We start from the raw sequence: 18,058 nt of genomic DNA, 5'->3' as shown, positions 1-18,058 counted from the left end.
ACGAAGCTTTTTTTTATAAGATTTCATTGTTTTTATTCAATTTACCGTATTCTTTTGTTTTCACTTTTATCATAACATTGCTAAAATAATAAAATAGATTTTGGAACGTCTGGCCAATTATTTTTTCAATTAAACTAAAAATAGATTTAACTCGTGATATATGGCGTAAATTGCAACTTAAAATGGCTTACGACAAATTAAGAAGTGTTTAACGTGAAAATATTATTAAAGATTTTAAAAGCGGAAAACGTCAAGCTGAAATTTGTAGAAAATATAATATAGCTAAATCGACTGTAAGCAAAACTGTCAAATCATTTGGATCTCGTGACTGCTATAAAACAAACCATCGGGGCAGACGTCAAAGAAAAACATCACAAAGCACAGTGGGCCAGAATGCACTTTTACTGGACAAAATTCATAACTAATTTAATATTAGAGCTATATTCACTAAAATTAGTATGAGTGCTAATATGATGACTGCGCTTTTTATGAAGGTAATATTTTTTTATTTCGTTGCTATGGATACCTTTATTTTGCTTAGCAACAACCTACTTTTGTTATCTGCAGATATTTTATAAGTGCTATATTCACTAAATTTGGCATGAGTACCAATATGAGATCACACTTCTTACAAAAGTGATAATTTTTTAAATTTAGTTGTTATGGATACTTATAGTGCTTAGTTACCGGATACTTTCCTCAGTTACAAAGTGGTAAATTGATATTTGAATATCTTATCGGATTTTTGACCCACCTATATTGAATAAAAATTGAGTATTTAGGTAAATAATGTTTTAGGAATAATAACAGCAAAAAATAGTGCAAGAAAACGTTATCAATTTTAAATTACATCAAAAAATTATAAAACAATAATATCGTTTGAAGATTGTTTAAGTAATTGTAAAACATCTGAAGGAAATGCTTTATGATTTGTTTGGTGTGATGTTGATTTACGCAATGATGAAATAACAGGATCACTGGAAACTAGGAGTCTATTGATAAGATCAGTATTTGTTGCTTTTCTGGATGTTTTTCGGCTGAAATTTTCGCGATAAGATTTAAAGTCTTTATTTCTAGCCTTTTGAGCTTCCTCTGACATAAGTCCGATGGGTAATGCAAGGCTTTTAATTATGTCATGTCCATGTATCAATACTTTGTGAACTGATTGAGCCATGTAATACCATGGATAAAGGGACACATATAGTCTAAAAGTGTCAAAACAATAATCCTTGAACTTTAAGCAGTCTATTTCATATCCTGAAGAGAGCGTTACCAAGATAATGTAAAATCTGAGTATAAGGTTTTGGTCAATACCCAGAATTTCAGCTGTTTGTTCATATGCTGCAAAAGCACGCCTTGAGGTATTGCCATCATTACTTGTTCCAGAACCACCACTTTTAGGGAAATCAACAACAAGTCCCATTTTGTTCATAAAATCAGTCTGAATCTTTTGTTTAGCTACAGATGCCTTTTCTTTGTGTTCTTTAGATCTTGCTTGCCACTTTCTTGTTTCTTTTTTATATGCAATGTGCAATAACATCTCAAAAAATCGAATCCATGCATGAAGACTGGAAAGACCATATTTGAACTCTCTGTTAGTATAATCTATATTAAGGATATCAAGACTATTCATATTTTTTGGAGAGACACCACACACTGAACAGCATTGGTATGAGTTATTTTTTTCAGATAATATTGTTTGAACCTTCCCATCAATCATTGTAAGTTCAATAATACAATTCACTTCAATAGAAGATCCGCAAACCTCTAATAAAATCATACCCAAGCTTTCTATCTCACTTTAAATGTACTGATCTTCTTCAATCACAGATTCCTTGGATTCCATTTTGTATGCAAATTTTATGGGTCTACAATAGGCTGTGGAGGACGACTTTTGATTTCTCCAAATAGGCACCTTTTCGTTGCTGTTGTTAAATCCAGTCAAATCCAATGGGACAAGACAAGTAATAAATAATGATTCTTCACGCTTTAAATCTCTGTTAATGTCGGGTTCTGATAAAACTTGTTTATAAATGCTTTGGCCAGTAGCACCATCAAAACCAGCCTTACACGTTAGTGTCATTGTTTTTATTGCTTTGTCGTTCAATATCAAGTGCCTTAGCACAGGTTCCTGAACTGCACAGATTCTTTGCAAAGTATGAGTCATTAAATCTTTTAAAGGAACTGAAGCTGAATAGTCCTCCACTGTTATGTTTGCAGGATAAAATTTCAATTTTGCATCTCTGACATCATTGTAAGCGGGGTAGATGTTATATTCTTTCTCCAAGGCTCCGCTTCTAATCAATTGATAGGAAGCTTTTGTCAGACTTGCATCAATTATTAAAGCCAGTGCTTCGTCTGCTGAATATTTAGTTGCTTTATCTGTATTTGATATATTTAAAACATTCTTGGCAGCAATAACAATAGATTCATCTCTAAATTTTTTATTAGCAGCAAAAAATAATTCATTGGATGAATGAGATTCAATTAAACAAGATACACGCCGTTTTTTAGTTTTATTAGAACTATTATCAAATGCAACTGGTTTTCGACCACGTCTACTTGCAGTTGGTTCATTGTCTTTTTTTCTGACAATTAAATATTCATTAAGCCAGTTCACAAACTTCTTTTCAAAATTTTTGACAGTATAGTTTGCAGATTTCCACTTTTTTTTATACAAGTAAACAAATCGTTGAACAGCATGTCTAAAATCAACGTCTTTAAAATCAGCAAATTTTGGCTGAATAAATTTTAATATATCTTCAGTAATATTTTGTTTTGAAATACGAAGATTGTTTTTTTGGAGAAAATTATGAATGTCTAAGTTTAACAAAACCATATCTAAATAATTATTGTAACAAGTATTTTGTATTTAAAAGTAAAATGTTATAATATATATGCCGCCTGAACTACTAATACTTGTTAGTAATTAAGTTACTACAAGTGTTAGTAATTAAAATTAAAAGTAGTTAAATTACTGTCAGTGTTAGTAATTAAATTACTAACAACTACCGAAAATATGTTGTTGCTATGTTATGCAAAGTAAGGTATCCATAGTAACCAAAAAAAGTTAACCTCATAAGAATTGTGAATCTCATTTTAATACATACCCCCAATATTGTGTATTTAGCGCAAGTAAAATACTGTTAAAACAACGTTAATGTAAAAATGAGTTGTTGCTATGCAAAATTTAGTACCATAGCAACCAAGTTAAAACATACATAAAATCTGAACGGTGATTTAAGGGGACGAGCAATCAATTAAAACTCGATTGAAGCATCATATAGCTCAAATAAATATAAGACAACACATGGCAAATTGTGATAGTTATAAGTTATTGTGCGGCAAAAAATAAGTTTCTTAAGAAATTTTTTTTTTTAATCTGTGATTTTCAAAGTATAACTGAGATAACATGCTATGACAAATTTATTTCACACATTGGTTTTTCTTATCTCTAAATACTCTAGAATAACATGTACTAATTTTTTGTTTCAAAAACGTAGATGTAATTGAAATATAACACAAAGTTGATGTCACCGTTAATTACTTATTTATATTTTATTTTTTTTTTTTTACTTTATCTCAATATTCAAATGCTTAGAGTCCTGGTAACTAAGGGATTTAATATAAATAAATTATCAATAGATTTCTCCTAATATATGTAGATACTAAAATTAAATAGGTTTTCAAGATTAGACAACTAAAATTTTTCCCATTTTGTCCACCTACTGGCCCACTGTGCAAAGGCTAGATCGAATAATTGTTAAAGAGCTTAAAAAAGATCCATTTTTGTCATCCACAAAATTAACCGAAAAACTTGAACTACAAATCTCTAATCGCACTGTGCGACGAAGAGCTAACGAAGCAAAATTGTTTTCTCGAATGCCTGCCAAAAAACCACAACTTCTTTTAAAAATAGAAAGCTAAGTGGAAAAACAACTTTTTAGTGATGAATCAAAATATAACCTTTTTGGAAGCGACGGCAAGAAGCGAGTCTGGAGACTAAAGAACACCAGATTCAATACTAAGTATACCAAGAAGAGTGTTAACCATGGAACGCCTGCTATGGTTTGGGGATGTTTCTCAGAACTAGGAACTGGTCCTATTCACAAAATTAATGGAATTATGGACCGCTTTGTTTACAAAGATATAATGGAAGATGTTATGTTACCACATGCTGAATGGGAGATGCCCCTTAAATGGATTTTTCAACAGGACAATGATCCCAAACATACGTCGAAAATTGTAAAACAATGGTTCAAGGACAAGAATATCACCATAAGCGAGTGGCTTGCACAAAGCCCTGACTTGAATCCCATAGAAAATTTGTGGGAAATAATTGACAAAAAGATGGAGCGTGCAAATGTGAAGACCAGTGAGGAATTATTTGAACAAATCGAGAAGGCCTGGCGAGAGATTGATATGAGAATTGCTGACTCATTAATTGAGTCTATGCCTCGAAGAATGAGAGCAGTAATTAAAAGTAAAGGAGGTCCTACCAAATATTAGGTTAATTTTTGAAGTTTTTTTTAAAATTAATTACTTAAATTTTGAATTTTTTTTGAATTTTCAGTCGATTTTTTGAATGTCCACCTTGTTTTCTCCAAAGAAAAATGTAGTTTGTTAAGAAAATGTGTTTTAAAACTTTTTTAGTGATTTTTAGTATGATTCAAAAGTTTTAAGTTTTGTTAACAACATAATAAACTACATAAAAAATAATATGTTCAATTTTTTTACTAGTTTTTTTAGTTTTTCATCAACTTTTGTTCTAAATTTGAGTTTGTCCACCATGTTTTGTCCGATACTGTATATATATAGGATTCATTTTAGGATTAATTAAAATTAATTTTTTAAATCTAATGTAAAAGTAAAAAAAAAAGTTTCACTCTAAAAACAGACCAGGTGTAAATCCACAAACTGTTCAGTTTGTTTATTTACACACGTTAGAAAAAAAATATAAATCATTATTTTTAGCATTTATAATAATTCTACACTGACAACATGTATAATTTAAAAGTTGTACGTACCTTCTTAACACCTTTTACACGTATGAATAAAAACAATTCAACAAATCTAAAATTTGACTGTAGTACACGTTAACCATGCACGTGCATTTGTAAACAAACGAACGCATCGGCGTGTGGCACAAACCGTATTAAAACGTGGAGCGGCGTATCAAAATAAGTTGTTGTTGGCCGCCGGCTGTATATGCGGCAGTTAAAGTGTTAAATAAAGAAATTCCGATTCTGACGGACTTTGTACAAATTTTATACAAATTATCTCTTTATGGGCCGAATTATAAAATACACTAAAATAAAAATTTATTAATATTTTCAGAAAAGTGAAGGGTCAAGAAAAAAATGAATTTTATTTCCTAACGTCATAATTTCCTAAAAATAATCGTTGTCATTTTGCAAAATTAGTCTTCCATGGGGAAATATTAAAGACCAGGCTTTGAACTTTGTCTTTTATCTTTTATTGCCGTATGGCAACAATTGCCCATAAAAAGTTAATTATTCAAAAATTCGTAAAATTTCTATACAAATAGAGCACAATATATCCATTTATAAGGTTACGCATTCTAATGCTTCTATCAATTGGTGCTTGAACTAGTTGTAACTTAATTAGTTCATACCTAAAGGCATCAACTTAAATGCTACATCTCTTGCCTAATGCATAGAACTTTTGGATTTTGCGGTGACATTGTTATCAAAATTTTATTGTCACTTCCATTCACAGTCGTTATAGAAGATCAAAAATACATGGTGGTACTTTGATTGAAACTAGAGAATTTTTAGCGAGCTTTACAAACTTTACCTTTTCATAAATTGAAATCCTTAAGTTATTGAAATCATGTCAAATAAAGAACTTTAGATCTAAAGTTTTTTTCTGAAATTGGGGATGCCATATTTTAAAAAAGGTGCCACATGTATATGCGAGTTGTTTAGGGAAGTGGAGGGGGTTCAAAATCTAAGACTGAAAAACGATGAAATATTGCCATCATGCTGCCTTGTGTACTTTAGGATATTATTCTTTACATTATTTTTTATGTTGATAAGTAGATCGAGGTCATTAGTTTTAAAGGCAAGATATTTATTGAACCAAAAATTTGCTTGCTGCAAAGGTCATCAATTTTATGCGCATAATCAATCATCACTTATCGGTTTAGGAAGAGCTTCAAATAATTTATTACAAATAAACAACACAATCATCATGCCAGATCTAGAATTGGAAATAAGTCAGTGCCGGGCATCAGTAAAAGAACAGGTATGGGATTGCATTACCTTTTGACTAACTCATCCAGTGATCTATTTTTCTAACTGAAGTTATCTATTTTAACAAACCTTTTACTGGTACCAAAATAGCTTGGCTTAAAAACTATTATAGGGTGACTTGGTAAAAAAACTAAAAAGTGATGGTGCACCAACTGTTGATATTGATTTAGCTGTTAAGGAACTCAAAGCACGCAAAAGGGTACTTGAGCAAAAGGTGGGACATGAGTTTTTTTTTATAATTAAGACAGTAATAATTTTATTTCAGTAATCAATCGCCATTTTTATTTGTTATTTTATTGCATCTTAATTATAGTATTTTAAAATACTTTAGAAAACTTTTTTCTTTCAATATATAAATTTTTATACTTCATTGATAGTCACTGTTGACATACACAAAAATTTTGTTTAAGAAGCAACCTTTTTATGCTCATCGATACTATGGTAAAGAAGTAGAACAATAGTAGGAGCAAAAGTTTTTCTTAGGTCTCTTTGTGACTTTTTTTATAGGAATTACTCTTAGATCCTCCAGATACTTTTGATAGGGGAAGGTGTGAAGATTTGCTAAAAAGACGTTTTTTTTATGCCCCTGCTTTTGAGATATATGGAGGTATTATATTCTAGTAATGTATATATATATATATATATATATATATATATATATATATATATATATATATATATATATATATATATATATATATATATATATATATATATATATATATATATATATATGATAAAAAGTATATATACAGGGTGCAACAGTAATTCATGTACTAATTTTTGGACAGGTTTCGTGGTGTAAATAAAATAACTTCAAAAATTTGTTTTTGTTGGTTAATGTTGAATGAACATCTTAGATTTGAATAAAATTGTGAATAAAAATACGTAAGTTAAAAGTTTTATAATGGAAGCCAAAAGAACTGAAGTTTTAAATTAATTCATGAGGGTTTGCCTGTAAATCAAGTGATTCCTATTTCTGGACTGTCTAAAACTACATTTTACAAAGTGAGAAAATGTAACAGTGCTGAGAGAGCCCAAATGCCTTTTCTAGTAAACAAAAAAGCTGATAAAAATTACACTGGAAAGCTTAAAAAGCATGTTGAAAAGAATTCTAATATGTCCATCAGAAAGACAGCAAAATTGTTCAATGTTGATGGGAGGACAGTTAGAAGGACTCTAAAAACACTTAGAAATGTCAGTGTGGCCTACCTACATGCAAACATTTGACTAAAAACATTGGGGTGATCAAAGAAGCTTCTGAATCAGCTGAAAAGCCATACTTTGTCAACAGTCTAGATTCTCTTAGATGAGAAACTTTTTAGTCTTGACTGTGTGATCAATAGGTGAAAAGACAGGTTCAAAGTACAGAAAGGTGACAGAGTACAACCTGTGTGTCACACCAAGCATTTTCAGTCTGTCATGATGCTAGGAATCATCACTTCTAATGGAGAGAAATATCCACCAATCAATATCAAAGAGAAAGAAAAAATTACCTCTTATGTTGATATCAGCTTACTAAAACATTATGTGGTTCCATAGCTGAAGAAGACATTCCTGGAAGACAATTACATCTTTCAAAAAGAAAATGCGCCTTGTCATGGGTCCAGAAAAACCCAACAATATCTTCAGCACAAATTGCTAATTTCTGGCTCAAACACTTTTGGCTGCCATCCAGTCTTGACCTGAATCCCCTTCAGTATGAAGACTGTAATTGACTTGCAAATAGGCTCAATGTCAACTGTCAATTTACTAAAGTCATCTATTACCTGTGTTTTGAACTCAATGTCAAAGGACTATATAATCAGCACCTACCAGTCCTTCCACCCTAGGCTTAAGGCAGTGATCAAAAAAAAGGATACCTAATTGAATGTTAAGGTGGGAAAAGCATATATCTTCAACTTTTCTTTTATTAATATTCCATAAATATATATTTTAATGCTTTAAAAATTCATTCTGAAAAATGTTCTTTGCAACTCGCTGTCACACCCTGTATGTGTGTGTATATGTGTGTGTGTGTGTTTATTTGTGTGTGTGTGTGTGTTTGTGTGTGTGTGTATATCCAGACAGATATTATATTGAAAATGCATCACTTTTTTTAATTTGTCAATTGTTGATTTTACAATTTTTGAGATTGCAAAGTACTATGTGAAAGCATTACATTTTTCTAAGTATTATAGAGCAAAATTACTTTAAAAGTATTTATCCAAATATATCCAAAATAAACTTCCTGTTTAACTGACTGTTTTCTTCAAATTAATTCAAGTGCTCTAATTAATGGAAAAAATTTACTTACTAAACTAAAATAATTCAGGTGTTGCTGGCCTTTATGATTTTGGCCCAATGGGATGTGCAATGGAAAATAACCTGTTAGCAATATGGCGATCACATTTTGTTCTTGAAGAGCAGTTTCTTGAAGTCCGTTGTACTCAATTGACACCAATACAAGTACTAAAGTAAATCACCTAGTTTTTACTAAATTTTTCTTAAAGCATTTTATTTTTTGGTTAGCAAAGCACATTAACTAACCTTATCTTTAACATAATTTTTTATACAACCGTTTAAGTCAACTTTTTTTCCTATGAAAGTCTTTTATGGATATGCATGGTTCTTCACAAACAGAATTTGCCATGATATAATTTAAATTGCTATCTGCTTATGATTTTAACATCTCAGCTAATTTAAATGTGTAGGGCATCAGGGCATGTTGATAGATTTACTGATGTCATGGTCCGTGACATAAAAACTGGTGACTGTTATCGAGCTGATCATCTACTTGAAGGTTAAAGTTTATTATGGTTTTCAGTTTTCATTTTACTTTTATATACACAGTACTGTGTGTGTTATATATATATATATATATATATATATATATATATATATATATATATATATATATATATATATATATATATATATATATATATATATATATATATATATATAAACACACACAGTACTGTGAATAAGTTTTAGCCCACCATAATTTTATAATTATTTTTGATTTTATTGTAAAAATATGAAGGACTTATGAAGGAAAAAAAATTAGGTTTATAGACATATATTACAAACAAAAGTATATAGAAATAACTTACTAAAATATGATACAAAAAGAAAAAACAAAACTTCGTATGTCCAACTTTTGCATTGAACACAGAAGCAAATCTCCTGGGATTGATTCATATTATTTTTGATTAAATTTTGTGGAATATTGGCCCACTCTCTTTTTAATATTCTGAAACATTTTTTGACATTTTTGGGGTTATATTCAGCCTTTATTTTATCCAAATAATCCCAAACATGTTTAATAATGTTCAAATCTGGACTTTGAGGAGGCCAGTTCATTACTTCGAGAACTCCCTCTTCACATGTCCTGTAAATATTTTTTGGCCACTCGGGAACAATATTTGGGATCATTGTGTTGCTGTAGAATGAAATTATAACCACTTAGTCTAGTTCCAGATGGTATTGCATGATGTCTTAAAATTTCTTTATGCTGTTCTCCTGTCAGTTTGCCATCAATTCTGATTAAATCACCTACTCCAGATGATGAAATACAACCCCAAACTAGAACAGAACCTCTCCCATGTTGATTGGTGGATGTAGACAATCAGGGCGATAAGCCTCTCCAACCCTTCTTACATACTGTCATCTTCTGCTACCAAACAATTCAAATTTTAATTCATCTGTGTATAGTTCATGGTTTAACAACTATCATGCTGATTTGCTTATTTAAGTCTTTTTTCTTTATTTCCAAAACATAATAAAGGCTTTCGAACTGCAACACACCCTCTTAACCCAGCTTTTAGCAAATGTTGTCAAATGCAAGATGAGGAAATGTTGGTCCCAGTTGCAGCTTGAATGTGTTGGGCTAGTTCACTGGAGGCTTTTTTCAAATTTTGCAGAGACATATTTTTAAAATACTTCATGTCATGTTTTGTAAGCTTTAGAGGTCTTCCACTTCAAGTTTTATCCTCAAGAGATCCCATGGTTTTAAATTTTTTTATAATTTCTCTAATTGCTGTTCTTGAATATTTTGTTTTCTGGACAATTTGTTGTTGAGAATAACCTTCTTCATGAAGAACGATAATTTTTTTACGTTCCAGTAGTGGAATTTTACCCATTTTAGCACTTTAATAACAATAAACATAATAATACAAACAAACAAAAGAAAACTTTCACTAGAATAAGTTTTGGTCTTAGAAAAACAAAAAATAATATTAAACACAATATCTATGATATATCTTTGTAAACTGTAGTATCATCTAATATGAAGTATTCACAGCATTTAATAAACAAAAATGCAAGAGCAAACTAAAAACAAACTGATACAATTGGGTTCAGATCAGCATATAATAAAAATAAACACTTTAGATATCTAAATACAACAAACTATTTAAAATTTTGATAAATGTTGCTTTTGTTTGTTAAAATAGTGTTTAGTATTGTTTAAAAAAGATATTGCTTTATATAAAAAAATATTCAGTAGCTATTATTCAAAATATGTTAAAAAAGTATGAGTTTTAATAAGTGGGCTAAAACTTATTCAAAGTACTGTATATATGCATGTAATTTAACTTCAGACTCTTTTTAAAGTTCTTACTTTTTGTATATAGATTTTGTATAAAGATTAAAAAAATAAAGCTTTAGTTTTGAATAAATACTAAAGTTCTCCAACAGAATGCAAGTAATTTCCACTTGCTTTTTTGTGTGCATAAAAACTAGCTTTAAATATCTTTATCAGTGTTAGATAAAGATAATCAAGTTGATTCTTTCTTTAAAATTTGATTCTGTGGTGAGCACATACATGTTATGGAGATCTATAGTTTTATCTATTAGAAAGCTTTTGTATTACAGCATATCAATTTTAAACTTAAATTCAGTTTTTCTTTCAAAATTTTATGTAAGTCAGTTTTTGTTTTCAAAGTGTTATTAACCTTTTTGTATAAAATATTTTTTGTTTAAAAACAAAATTTACCTTTTTCACCTAACGTATTTGATTGCAAACAAACTGTGTGCAATCAAACTGCTGGGTGAAAAGGCAAACAAATTTCTTCATAGGCTCTTTGTTTTAATTTTTGAACTTTATTACTTTTTTTTTTAGTTTTCTTGTGTTTCTCTTTGTTAATTTATTTTTGGTAATTGTAGTTTTTTTATATTTAAAGGTCATCTTGAAAGTCTAATTAAGAGCAAAAAGCTTACAGAAGAGAAAAAAGAAGAATACAAGTTAGTGCTTAGTCAGGTACTTATTTTATAATATGAAATGATATTATTTCTTAGTCATTACTTATTTTATAATATTAAATGATATTAAATATTTTATACAGATATTTTTATTACAAAATGATAAGAATTCTATAAAATAATTTTCCACATTTAATTAGATTGACAACTTTAAGAAAGATGAACTTTGGGAGCTTATTCAAAAGTATGAATGCAAAGCACCTGGAACAAATAATGATTTACATGATCCACAAGATTTTAACCTCATGTTTGGCACATCAATTGGACCCAGTGGAACACTGGCTGGTTTTATGAGACCTGAGACAGCCCAAGGAATCTTTCTTAACTTTAAGAGACTTCTAGATTATAATAATGGCAGATTACCATTTGGAGGTGCACAAATTGGTTGTGGATTTAGAAATGAAATTGCACCACGTGCAGGCTTACTTAGGGTCAGGTAAGTTTATAAGTTAACACAATTGCTAAAAATTTCTTTAAGAGAATTTTTGTTAAAATATTTGTTTCAAAAATATCTCCCCATCTTTTGTAGGGAATTTATTATGGCTGAAATTGAGTATTTTGTTGATCCAGAAAACAAAGAAATATCAAAGTTTTCTGATGTTCAAGATACAGTATGCATGTTGTACCCACGTGATGTGCAAATGGCTGGTGAACCAGCACTAAAAATGTCTTTAAAAGAAGCACTTGAAAAAGTAATGTTCTTAACTGTATAAAAATATCTAGTATGAAATTCAAAAGTACAAAATTAAATTGTATGTGTAAATATAATGTTGATCTTTATACAAAATGATCATCATATTTTTTTTTAATCCCTTTTCACTAATTGAATTTCTTGAGTTACTAAAAAGTTTAACGGGCTTCTTTAAACTTTTAGCTAATGCAAGTTTCTGTAAGAACTATTTTGTTTAGGGAATCATTTTTAACACAGCAATGGGGTACTTTCTTGCTCGTATTCAAAGCTTTATGTTGAAGATTGGTGTTGATCCAAACAAAATGCGCTTTAGACAGCATATGGCAAATGAAATGGCGCATTATGCTTGTGATTGTTGGGATTGTGAGCTTAAAACATCTTATGTAAAAAATTACTTAAATCTCTTTCATTAAAATTGTTCATATAGCATATATATCCTTTGTAACATATGTTTATTTATATATGGCATAAAATTCATATATTTTTTTTAACTCTTGATTTTTGTTGCTGAATAAAAATTTTTGTAGTTATGAATAAAATTTTGTTTTAAAGTTTGATTTTAAACTAACAAGTAACCTTTCAATGAGTAATACAAGATCAATTAAATTTAATGTGCTTTCACATTCGGTTTTAGGGTTGGGTTGAATGTGTTGGTTGTGCAGACCGTGCATGCTTTGATCTTCAACAGCATACAAATGCAAGTGGCGAAAAGCTTGTTGCTATGGTTGATCTTCCTGCTCCTGTATCTTTTCTTATATTGTTGAAGCTCCAAAGTTAAGTTACAAGGTTAAGTCAGAAAGTTAAATTCTGTGATGAAATTTCGGTTTTTTGCCTTCTGCTATTTTTTTTTTATCTTCTTTAACATAATTTTAAGATTTCTGTTGATGTAGTAGAAGTCAGCCTTGAAAAATCTGCTGTAGGGAAATCTTTCAAAAATGAAGCCAAGATTGTTTCAGACTATGTAGCAAAAATGGCTGGCAATGAAATTGAGAAACTAGAGACATCCATCAATGAAAATGGGTGTGTTATTACTTATTTAGCATCTCTGTTTTAAAAAGCATCAGTTTAAAATTTATTTAATCATATTTAAATTAATTTATTGACAAGTTATGATAAATCAAAGTAATAGCAGTAGATCAAAGTGGAACTTAAGGCTCTTGATCTCTAATTGATTTTGAGTCGTTTTTTTCAATAAAGATATGTATTCTATAAAGAAAATGTGGCTTTCTACACTCTTCTAAGAATGTATTTAGCATATCTATTTGCTTTTGGGTGTAGCTGTAGCTATTCAGAATTTTTTGTGGATTGAAACCATTAGATTTTGTTTCTAAATTAGTGTCAAGAGATATTTAAGGTGATTCTAATAAATAGGTATTGCAAGGATCTTCTTTGTCTTTATCATCTGTAAATATTTTTCATCTATAAACTTTTTCATAAAAAGGTTTAAACTATGATCCAGTTTAAAATTAAAACCTTGATGATATTTTTTAGTTTCACAAAAATGGGTAAAGAAAAATGTCGAAAGTTTTGTTTAAAATGACAAAACATGAAAAATGATGTCATCATTTAATTGAAAGCATTCTTAGAAATCCTTTGTTTGGCTTCAAACAAAGCTCTTTCAGGCTCTACTGATGTACAAATAGTTTAAGTGTGTGAAAAAATGTAGAGTTTTTAATTTTTCTTACTAGAATATCTAAAGGAACTGGTAAAATATTATTCACAGAAGAATAGCTATTTTCAGCAACAATGAAATAAATAGTAACAGTAAAGCTTTCTATATGTGTCTATATTGTTTTGCAACTTTCTAAGTAACAAAGTAAACTCAGCCTTAACTAGAAAATATGTGAACCAGTAAATAAATCAGCTTAAAACAATCTATCAATAAATAAATTGAAAGATAAATCAGATAATATAAAGAGAATCAATAAATCTAAATATAAATTATAGTTTTTATTCAGGTAACATAAAATAAAAATTAAGGAAGATATTGACCTTTTTTTTAATGAAAATTGCTTGCAAATAAATCTTACATTAGAGAAAAACTCACAATTATATTATAAAATGTTATTGATTATGAATTGTTTATTGATAATTAGAAATGATTTTTGTTTTGGTATTTACTGATTCAGTTGGTTTTCAGATTTCTGTAACAGTAAATACTTTTTTCTGAAAAACGTTAATGTCATTTTTAAATGGAAAAAGCATTACATTAAGGAAAAACATTTATTGATCTAAAGTTTGAGTCAAGTTTTGAAAAAATAGAAAGAAAGAGAAAAACTGCTATACAAGATCAAAGTACTGTACCTGGAAGCTAAAACCACTAGGAGTGTCACTTTTGAAATAATGTCAAAAAGAGATAAGCATTTGTCTTTACAGTTCTGGTGGTGCTCATCAGAACACTGCTATATGTCAGAAGACCACCATAAACAGATTACAAGCCCCAATACATTTTAGTGGCTGTAAAATATAAACAAAAATCAATATTTGGGGCTGTTTCTTGTACTAGAGTTGAGCCTATATTTTGGATAACAGATCAAAAATATCTCTACAAAGTTACTCTTCTAAATACCATGCTACCCTACACTGAGTAAAAAATGGCTTTAACATGGGTATCTATGCAAGACATTTACCCAAAGCACACAAGAAAAATTAGTTTCAATCGAATATTTTTGTTATAGAGTGCTCTGACCAAACTCACCAAACTTAAACTCTATAGAAAATCTATGGATTGATACCTAAAAAAATTTTTCTAAATAAACCCACCACAACTGAATTTTAGCTGGCATGCTGCACCATCTGAAAGATGTACTAGACTTGTAGACTCAATACAGAGTGAAAATATGGGCAAAGGTTCTTTTACTTGAATCTGAACCAAGTTTACAAAGTAAGCCCTATTATAGAGATTTAGAAGATTGCTTTCATCTTTTTCATGTTTTCAAATACTCAAAATTTGAGCAGGATGGTAGAAAACTACTCACATAAAACACAAATACATGAATTCTGTTCTTTAATACTTCCTTGGAACAGTATAAATTTTCCTTTATTGAAAATCTTTTTATTTCTTTTTCATTTATTACTTTTATTCTTTTAGTTTATAATTACGCTTACGTTTTGTTTTTTAAAATAATTTTACATATTTTAGTGCATTCTCATTTACTGTGAATGATAAAGAGTACGTTTTAAAAAAAGAAATGGTGAAAGAAGTTCGTAGATACAAGAAAGAAGTTCACGGTAGGTTAAGTGCTTGCATTTCTATGTTTAGTTTTCTCATAGTTATGCATAGGTATGTTTAAGTATAGGTATGTATAGATTTTTTCTTTAGTTCGTGAGGTTTCACCCCACGTTGTTGAGCCCTCGTTTGGAATAGGAAGAATTATGTACGCTGTTTTAGAGCAAAATTTTCATGTAAGAGAAGGTGATGAACAGAGAACAGTAAGTAAAAATCTGAGATATTCTTCAGAAATCTGTTTGCAACAACTTTCTAATCTGTTTAAAATAATTTTCTAATCTGTTTATAAAAACATTATCTGGAATAACTATTAATCAACTTGCTTTGATCTAAAATTAACTTTTTTATATAGTGGTTATCGCTTCCTCCGTTACTAGCACCTGTAAAATGTTCTGTACTTCCACTAAGCAAGAATGAAGCATTCGAACCTTTCATCAAACAGATATGTAAGTAACATTTTTCTTAACCTTGAGTTTATTTTTAAAAAAGATCAGTTCTGCTGCGTTTAGTTGCAAAAAAAATGACATCATGCTTTACATAAGAACACTCGGGGTTTTATTGTTTTAATGGGTTTTAACAATTAGTTTTATCGGTAATATTCATTCAAAGTGTTAAGTGTTCTTTATTCTCTGTTAAATAGCAAATATTCGTTTTGTGATTTAGCAACTATGCTGACCGAATTGGATATTTCCCATAAGGTTGATGATTCAAGCGGATCAATAGGTCGGCGTTATGCTCGTACTGATGAGATAGCTATACCGTACGGAATAACTATTGATTTTGATACGGTCAACCAGACGCCTAACACTGTTACACTTAGAGAAAGAGATACCACGAAGCAGATTCGTATTGAAGTATATTTTTTTCATGTTATCATTATCTCCTTTTCTAATAATTCATTTAAATTTTATCGCATACTGATTTTTTTGACTGGTTGTATTAAAAAATAATAATATTCTGATGAACTTAAAAGTATTTTTCCGTTAGATTTTTTCAATAAAATCTCTCAAATGTGTTTCATACTTAACGCGATTTAATATACACATCAACGTTGGGTTTTTCCGTTAAAAATGAAAAATAAACAAAACAAATTTCGATATCAGACTTAAAATATCTCGAATTTTCTGAAGTTTATACAAATAGAACTCTTTATGCGTTTAAAACAGCAAAATTTTATGGAATAAGTTTATATTTATACAAAATTTTTTTTTTTTTTTTGAAAAATAAGTTCAGCTGATTTTATCAAATAACAATTCTGCGCAACGTCTTCAAGGGTTGCAACAAAATAATATAATCTTCGTGAGGTATCGTAAATCTTTTTCTTTGTAGGTCTAGATATAAAAATATTTTAAATTCGATTTATTTCAAAAGACTGATATAGGAAATTGTACTTTATTTGTTATTAACGCAAAATCAAAACGCTGATGCTTAATTTAATTTTCTCCGCGTAAATATCCTAAAATGAATGATCTATTTTATTACTGATTTTTTTCTTGTTCTTTTTTTTTTTAGATAAATTCCGTAGGAGAGTTAATAAGAGACTTAGTTAAAGGAAAACGATGTTGGAAGAAGGTTGTTGAAGAATATGGGCTCTTTGAGGGTCAGCAAACTGTTACAAAATAAATTTTAGAAGCTCTACAGTTATGTAGTTAAATAAAAAAAAATTATTTAAAAATGAATTTGAAGAATCAAATTTTTACTTGATCTTTTAACTAATTACAGATGGCCTTTAATGTCTGCAGATAATCTTTCATATTGCTAATAGATGGCCTTTAATGTCTGCAGATAATCTTTCATATTGCTAATAGACTGGTGTGTCATTTATCCACCAAATATCGACTTATTCGGTAATGCTAGAAGGCGATAAATTATTAACCACATGTTCAAATTTTGTACGTACCTCTATTGTGTTGACTCTTACATCAATGCAAGGACGTACGTATTAATAGATGGACGTTCAACGCAGTGTTATAGATCAAAGGTGCCGCTTGTTAGTCAAAAACTATGCGTGTTACCGTGATTTTTCTAAATTCCAGATAAAGATATTCCGACTTCTACCCGTCAAATTTGTTTCACTATACTTCCCCTAGTAAACCCATTATAACTATGCATTTACTGAAGCTTATCGTTATAAAAGACAAAAAAGAATTAATCAAGAATAGCTGATAAATCTGAAAAAAGTTGATTTTAGCTATGAACTTTGCTTAATAAAAGTTTAACTGTGTTGAAACTTTAACGTCTAGAACTAGGCTTTTGCACAATGAGCTATGTATGGTTTACTAGAATGGATATAGTAAAGTGAAACAAATTTTCTTTGTTAAATTGAAATTGCTACGATATAGTTAAAAGCTCGAATAAGAGATTTTAGGTGTTTTTTTCAGCCCACTCTCAGATTATGCTTCCCACTTTAAGGCTCAAGTCAGAGAGTATTATTTTTGTCGGAAATGTTGGTATTATTTGCCTCGCTTTTTTTTTTTTTTTTTTTTTTTTCGCGAACGACCTAGTTATAAATTTTCTTATTTTCCATATCTAAACGCGTTTTGTCTAAAGGTATTAGAATTAAAAACATCGTTATGTTCATAAAAAACTATTGATTTCAGAAGTTGGAAAGAAATACAA

At 29.5% G+C, this 18,058-nt stretch overlaps 1 protein-coding gene and 1 pseudogene across 1 annotated transcript; one reads left to right on the top strand and one right to left on the bottom strand.

Annotated features, from left to right (window-relative positions):
- Window positions 1–859: 859 nt before the first annotated feature.
- On the bottom strand, window positions 860–2,839 carry LOC149887131 (uncharacterized; annotated as a pseudogene).
- Window positions 2,840–5,902: 3,063 nt separating this feature from the next.
- Window positions 5,903–17,132, top strand: LOC145189768 (glycine--tRNA ligase-like). Its single transcript, XM_080066435.2, has 16 exons — window positions 5,903–6,267; window positions 6,388–6,489; window positions 6,783–6,882; window positions 8,590–8,731; window positions 8,969–9,057; window positions 11,441–11,517; window positions 11,660–11,955; window positions 12,049–12,211; window positions 12,429–12,593; window positions 12,845–12,952; window positions 13,085–13,230; window positions 15,353–15,441; window positions 15,533–15,642; window positions 15,792–15,885; window positions 16,103–16,293; window positions 16,952–17,132. The coding sequence occupies exons 1-16, from the start codon at window positions 6,049–6,051 to the stop codon at window positions 17,060–17,062; spliced, it is 2,202 nt and encodes a 733-aa protein (XP_079922561.2). The 5' UTR covers window positions 5,903–6,048; the 3' UTR covers window positions 17,063–17,132.
- Window positions 17,133–18,058: the final 926 nt, after the last annotated feature.

Source organism: Hydra viridissima, unplaced genomic scaffold (genome assembly GCF_058129835.1).
Source record: "Hydra viridissima isolate aposymbiotic clone 2 unplaced genomic scaffold, HvirCarnegie_v1 scaffold_6, whole genome shotgun sequence".
Lineage (NCBI taxonomy): Eukaryota > Metazoa > Cnidaria > Hydrozoa > Anthoathecata > Hydridae > Hydra > Hydra viridissima.
This window is presented reverse-complemented; position numbering and strand designations above follow the sequence as displayed.

Bases quoted from the DNA above. Each gene is read 5' to 3' on its own strand.
- LOC145189768 (XM_080066435.2), top strand. From the start codon at position 6,049: ATGTTGATAAGTAGATCGAGGTCATTAGTTTTAAAGGCAAGATATTTA. The intron at 11,518-11,659 runs GTACTTATTTTA...ACATTTAATTAG, and splicing joins ACAAGTTAGTGCTTAGTCAG to ATTGACAACTTTAAGAAAGA. The intron at 12,953-13,084 runs GTATCTTTTCTT...CATAATTTTAAG, and splicing joins TGGTTGATCTTCCTGCTCCT to ATTTCTGTTGATGTAGTAGA.